The 7194-nt window shown below is 37.7% G+C and overlaps 2 protein-coding genes across 2 annotated transcripts; both read right to left on the bottom strand.

Annotated features, from left to right (window-relative positions):
- Positions 1–1301: 1301 nt before the first annotated feature.
- LOC138903384 (aspartic proteinase nepenthesin-1-like) lies at positions 1302–1862 on the bottom strand. The gene has a single exon (XM_070191355.1). It carries the CDS (start codon positions 1860–1862, stop codon positions 1302–1304), a length of 561 nt encoding a protein of 186 aa, XP_070047456.1.
- Positions 1863–1881: 19 nt separating this feature from the next.
- Positions 1882–2328, bottom strand: LOC138903382 (probable aspartic protease At2g35615). The gene has a single exon (XM_070191354.1). It carries the CDS (start codon positions 2326–2328, stop codon positions 1882–1884), a length of 447 nt encoding a protein of 148 aa, XP_070047455.1.
- Positions 2329–7194: the final 4866 nt, after the last annotated feature.

The following is a 7194-nucleotide window of genomic DNA, read 5'->3' as shown; positions in this document are numbered from 1 at the left end:
TCATCGACTACTGCATGGAAGGTAGAAGAAGAAATAGAAAATTGTGTACACCTTTCGTTTACTCCAATGTCCAATGAAGTGTTTGAAAAAAGTTTTAGGGCTATCTATAAATGCAGCGAGCTATTTGAACTTCTATTCCTTGGTCATGAGGTAACAAATAGATGGCCAGTATCAGAATTCCACGAAGCCCTAAAACAAGTTCCAATTTTCAGGAACAATGAAACTGCCCTAACACAACATATTTGCCATTTAGCCTTCACTGACAGAGTTAAAGACAATGCTTCCCATATTAAAAGGCCTTTCAGATTATCTCCACCTCAGAAGTGGTTAGAAGTAGCATGCGTGGCTTTTGATCCAACTATGATCATTCATCCATGGTGATTCTCAAATACGGTTCCAGGATTTGAAGTTTATGAGTTTGTCTTTGAGATTCTATCCCAATCCATTTTATTTATTGGGTTTGAGATAAAATATTAATGTATCAGGTGTTTTCTCGGTTGGAAGTTGGAGTATGAATAATATATTTATGTTTGATTAGTAGTAGTATCTTTACCAAGTTGGTGGCAATTTCGATCTAAATTTGCTTGATTCATCCAATCCGTCCCTAATGAGTTGACCCCGTTCATTTAAATATGGTTAACTACGTGTCAACTCATTTTCAACCCATCTAAATTCGATCCAACTCGTCCATTTTTGTCACCACTAAACTCAATTGATTATTGTCCTATAATGGACGCACTTTCCATCTTAAGAAGAATTTGAACTTTGCTTGCGGTTGTGAAAATTAGTCTAATTCATACTAATCTGACAGTACATTTAACTGCCTACTACTACGCTATTGTCTAGATAATTCTTTGAAGTTGTTTAATAGTTCCATAGATGAATTTAATTAGTTAGAGTTTCTAAATGTTATTCTCTATTGGCACACTGAAATTTTTAAGATTGCAAACACTAGGAAATTAGGAAAATACAAGCAATTTAGTACAATATAATGATCAATCAAACAGGTGGTCACAATCTATCCTAGTGAAGGGCATTCTCATGGTGTTGAAGTCAAAGCCGATATAGAAAAATTGCTGCGCCAAAACTCCAAGTACGCTAAAAGGCATAGGAGTCTTGTTGTTTTCAGAAATTTGTATGGACAAGCAGCAATGGTCAGCTTCATCTTGTTTAAACAAATTTTCAGCAGTAAACTCCATTTTAGCATTTTCAACAAAATGATATGCTATTGTTGGAAGGCCTTTAAGATCCTCGGTGACAACTCCATAGTAACAAAGCTCTTCTGGTCTTTTGCTTATAAATTATTCCAACGTCGTACCAATTACAGTTTTAATTTCCTCCTTCAGTTTCTTGTATGCTATCTCAGGCAAATAACTAGCAGTGGCCCCGGTATCAACAAGCATTCCGCCTTGGTGATCGATTCTCTTGAATATGCTTGGATCAATGTCAAGAAACTTGTCCCCGACACTGATTTTTTCTAAAGTTATGAAGTATTTGCCTATAACCATAAACATGGGAGTGGACGCTCCTTCCATTATAGGCTTGCCTCCAAGAATTAATGCATTTGAATCATAATCTACATAGGTTATATCACCGATACAATATGAGAATCCAGTATAATTTTGTTGTGAAATCAAAGACACAGCTGTTTGTCCAAACCCAAGGATTCCACTAACACTATCTGCACCATCAGAATAGATTGAGCATCCAAAAATAAGATGCTTGATAGTCACTTCAGTGTCATTGATTGACTTAAATGACATAACTTCAGAAGCAAGATGTCCTTTACTCTTACCTGTTGCATAGTTTACAAAATACTCACATCTCCTTGAGATTCTTCCACATCTTCCTCTAAGAGTCATAAGGTCACATATAGATGTCTCACAATACACATCTTCTTAATTCATATGATGAAGAATGTGCATTGTGGTATAATGGAGCTGGTGAGGCTTCACCACCAATGGTATAGCCACAATGAACCCAAAGTAATACACTCCCAGTGTCCATGGTAAGAATTTGGGGCACAAGAGGTGTACCAATTTTTAATGGAACAAGAAACTGAGAGGTATATGCTGGGTAAATCCGAACGTCAACCGCATCTTCTTTCAGATTATTTGAGACATTCATTAGATCTGAAATACGAGCCTCTGATCTTTGATTCATTCTTTTGACGCGATCTTCAAGTGTCAGTTTTGGGTCGTAGAAAAGCGAGTTGACATAATCATAGTGAATAATTTTTATAACTAGCCTCTCATGATGGGATGCAGAACCAGGTGTGATTACACAATTTTGGAACAATAGTAATGCTACAAGAAACAATTCCACCATTTTGAGAAATTAACGGGGGAAATTTTGACCTTTAAATTTCTTTCTTTCCTTCCTTTAAAAGCTAGAGAGAGATAACAAGGAATAGGGTGCATAGAACCATAAGGATATTGTTTCTTTTTATAGTTATGTGATTCTTTTTAGTCAAATTGTTCAGCATATTTTCTGAGAGTTAACTACCGATTCAACAATTTAGATACATAAGGTTTGAGTATTTTTGGAGCACACATTTTGTGAGTTCATAGTTCATTAGAAATTGATGAAGTAAACATAGAAAATTGGGTGGGTGGGGGAGGAAAAAGAAAGAGACACGGAAAGGAGCACAAAGTTTGTGGGTGCAAACTATACAAAGTTGTTTCCTCATTATAATTGTCTGTCTCTAAGTTTTCGAAAAACAACTGGAAAAGTAACAGGATGTTAAAGATATTTTGTTCAAAGACAATTCAGGATGTATCCACCTTAAGTTAGTCCATCAACATACACGCGCGGCGTCATTTAATAACTATTCTATCGTTCAATTTGGTTTATATATGTAAAGTAAGTTGATTTATTCGAATTTAAATGGTAAATTTATATAGATTTTAAAGTTTTAAACATGAGGACTTCTTACATAGTTCAAATAAAGAAGAGTTTAATAAACAAAATTTAGTTGATTTTAAAGTTATAAATATTAGAAAAATAATTAAATAACTATTTTATTCAGTGTGGAATCTATTTTTAAAGGGAAACAAAGATGAATGACATTCGCCAAGGGCATTCGTGCTTTTAATATAGTATATAGATATAGATAGATGAATAATACTTTTACTTGGAAATTTATGTTGAATATTGTATTTTTTATTGTTATAGACATATCGTTGTCTTTCTCAATTTTGTTTAACAAATTGATGAACTGTTTTTAATTTTAAAGTTTTGGGATTCAAAAGTTTAGTGGTAAATAATATCGTGCTACAAAGACTAGTTGTGGATGCTACGTACGCACGAGGTGACGAGAGTCCGTACGTAGCTAAAATATGTTTATGTTCGGGTAGACTTAGGACTTTGTCATGTAATATTTTAATTATTTGAACTCATTCAGCTGGCTTAATTAATTGAATTTGTAATTGAAATTTAATATATATATATATATATATATATATATATATATATATATATATATTAGGTCGAGCCTTATCACCTTGTGTTCGTGTACTGTATTATAGGCACGTGTCTCGTAATTCGATGATTTCATTCCTTTTTTGTGGAGAGGGACGGACGCCTCGGCAGTGTAATAGATGCATCTATGATTCGTGTTGCTCGACTCTCGATAGTGTACACATTATTCTGGATCGAGCCGTATGACCTCGTCATAAATTCGTGTGTTATATCGTTAGCAGTCCGAATATTCACGAGATTATACTTTCACTGATGCCTGGCATTTTATATGGTATTCTTCATTCCTTTGATATTGGCACTTGATATTTTTCGAGCTGTTGGGATAGGATACGAGATTGAAAAATTTATATCGTTAAAAGAATTTTGAAAGAATATGTTGGTTACTGTTTTATCCCATTATTATTTTGTGCTTCATATATGCTTACGATTTATCATATTGCTTTATTGGACCTCTAGTAAGTGTCGATATCGATCCCTCGTTACTACTTCTTCGGGGTTAGGTTAGATACTTACTGGGTACGCATTGATTTATGTACTCATGCTGCACTTCTGTACTAAATGTGCAGGATCTGACAGGTTCATTTGATGGTCATCTGGGCGCAAGTAATGAGGAGACTTTATGGTGAGCTATATTCCCAACTACGTATTGCAGCCCATAAAGTCTTCGTCGTACTATTTACTTGTCATGTCTTATTTATATTCTAGATAGATGTTGTATTATTATTATACTCCTTAGTAAATGTTCATGCACTTGTGACATCGGGTTTTGAGAGTTCTGTCACCACCCCAATTTTCCTCCATAGGATGTCGTGATAGCACCTAGTCTCTAAGACTAGGTAAGCCTAACAACTTGCGGAATACATAAATAATAAATTGAACTCCATTCTCAACACATGCTATATAAATATAAAACTGCAAATCCATAATTTACAACTCCCAAAACCCGGTGAAAATAAGTCACAAACTTCTAAGAGCAAATACTAAGTGTCTATATACATCAGAGTCTAAAGAAAATAAGGAAAACAACATAGTAAGGATAGAAGGGAACTTCGAGGTCTGCGGATGCTGGCAGATATACCTTGAAGTCCCCACGTGCGGTCCAACTCACTGGTATCTGGTCTGGTGGGAAGAACATGGATCTGTACAAAAAGATGTGTAGAAGTGTAATATGAGTACACCACAACGGTACCCAGTAAGTGCCAAGCCTAACCTCGGTGGAGTAGTGACGAGGTCAGGTCAGGGCCCTACTGGTTTAAAAGAAAAGTAAGGCAGAAGATATAATAATAATTTAAAATGATTTAAAATTTAACAACGGGAAACCTCGGAAAAATAACAGCTCAGTAAATAGAGGAAAACAACAGGCACACTCCCGAGGTACCGCCTCGTAGTCCCAAATGTAAACATGCACGACAAGGGGGATCTCCCGAGGTACCGTCTCGTAGTCCCAAAGTAAACATGCAGTACAGGGGGTCTCCCGAGTAAACACCCCGTAGTCCCAAAGTAAATATGCAGTACAAGAGGATCTCCCTTGTAAATACCTAGTAGTCCCAAAGTAAATATGCAGTACAAGGGGATCTCCCGAGGAACCGCCTCGTAGTTCCAAAGTAAATATGTAATAGGTAATTAAAGGAAATACGAGCTTTCAGCAAAAATCTTGCAGTTAAAGATTTAATTCAAATCAAGAAAAATAGGCAATTCAACTAAGCATGTTGCACAAATTGCAAGTAAGGGTTAAGGCACGTAGACATGCGATACTAGGCTAAACATGATCACTACATATACTAAGGCAACTCAGTTAATGTATTTTAAAAGAAGACAACTCATTTAAGGAAATTCAAAAGATGACAAATCAACAAGAACCAAATTTTTCATATTCAACCCGTGTACGAACTCGTCACCTTGCGTACACGGCGCTCACATATCACAAATTGTTATAACAGTACCAATTCCTAAGGGGATTTCCCCCACACAAGGTTAGACAAGTCACTTACCTTAAATCTTGTCCAATCAGTCAAGTAGTATGCCTTTCCCTCGACTTTTCAACTCTAATCGGCTTTAATCTAGACAAAATAATTTCATACTATAAATATATCTACAAGAAACTAATTTAAATAATGAAACTACGACATTAGCAAAAAATCAAAAATTCGGCCCAAAAGGTCGACCCGGGCTCACATTTCGTAATTGGGTAAAAGTCATAAAATACGAACACTCGTTAGATATCGAGTTCACCCATACCAAAATTACCGAAATCCGACACCAAATCGCCACTCATTTCCTCAAATCAACTCTCCAAACCCTTAGCCTCAAACTCCCACATTCCACCTTAAACACATACAATCTAGGTGGGAAAATCAATGGAAAAACAAAATTATTAATCAAAAACAAGCACAAGAGACTTACCTCAAGAAATCCCTCGAAAAGGCTCTCAAACATCGCCCTACACCGAGTTTGCAAAGTCCAAAATGACAAAAATCACGAAGCCCTTCGGTTTTAAACACTGCCCAGGCTTTTTGCAACTGCGGCCAATTATCCGCACCTGCGAAACCGTTTCTGTGGCCTGTGATCCGCTTATGCGGAATCAGCTCTTCGCACCCATTCTGCTTCTACGGTCTAAATCCCTCTTCTGCGGGTGCGCATTTGTGCAAACACGTCCGCTTCTGCGGACAGGCCTTCCCACACTCGTCCGCTTCTACGACCAATCTTCCGTAGAAGCGACTCCACTTCTGTGACCTTCACACAGCATCTGCGACCACTAGCAAAATTCCCCTAGCCCCGCTCTTGCGTCCCATTACTCGCTTCTGCGGGCTCGCACATGCGGTCAACCTTGCGTAGGTGCGATTACTCCAGAACCAGCCCATCACTAGAAAATCTTCTAAGTCAAAAAATGATCTGTTAACCATCTGAAACTTACCTGAGGCCCCCGGGACCTCAACCAAATATACCAACTAGTCCTAAATCATCATACGGACTTAGTCGAGCCTTTAAATCACATCAAACAACGCTAAAAATACGAATTGTACATCAATTCAGACCTAATAAACTTTAAAACTCAAACTTCTACATCCGATACGGAAACCTACAAATCAAGTCTGATTGTACTCAAAATTTTCACATAAGTCATAATTAACATTGAGGACCTATTCCAACTTCCAGAATCGGAATCCGACCCCGATATCAAAAATCCCACTTATGATGACCCAAAAGGTCATCTTATGTTTTAGAACTCGAATCTGCACTCTTAAGCCTTAAAAATCTCATTTTTACCAGTCGAGCATTCAGATGGCTCCCTATGAGGCATTATATGGTAGGCGGTGCCGGTCTCCAGTTGGGTGGTTCGAGCCGGGGGAGGCTCGGTTGTTGGGCACAGACTTAGTACATGATGCTTTGGATAAAGTCAAGACTATTCAGGATCGACTTCGCACAGCTCAGTCCAGGTAGAAGAGTTATGCCAACCGTAGGGTTCGTGATGTTGCATTCATGGTCGGGGAGAGAGTATTGCTTTGGGTATCACCCATGAAGGGTGTGATGGGGTTCGGAAAGAAAGGCAAGTTGAGCCCTAGGTATATCAGACCTTTTGAGATTCTACAAAGGGTAGGAGAGGTGGCTTACAGGCTTGCGTTGCCACCTAGTTTAGCAGCTATTCATCCGGTATTCCATGTGTCCATTCTTCGAAAGTATAACGGCAATCCATCCCATATGTTAGATTTCAGC

This window comes from Nicotiana tomentosiformis, chromosome 12 (assembly GCF_000390325.3).
Source record: "Nicotiana tomentosiformis chromosome 12, ASM39032v3, whole genome shotgun sequence".
In the NCBI taxonomy this organism is placed as follows: Eukaryota; Viridiplantae; Streptophyta; class Magnoliopsida; order Solanales; family Solanaceae; genus Nicotiana; species Nicotiana tomentosiformis.
Note: the sequence above shows the minus strand (reverse complement) of the source record. Positions and strands in the feature narration are given on the sequence as shown.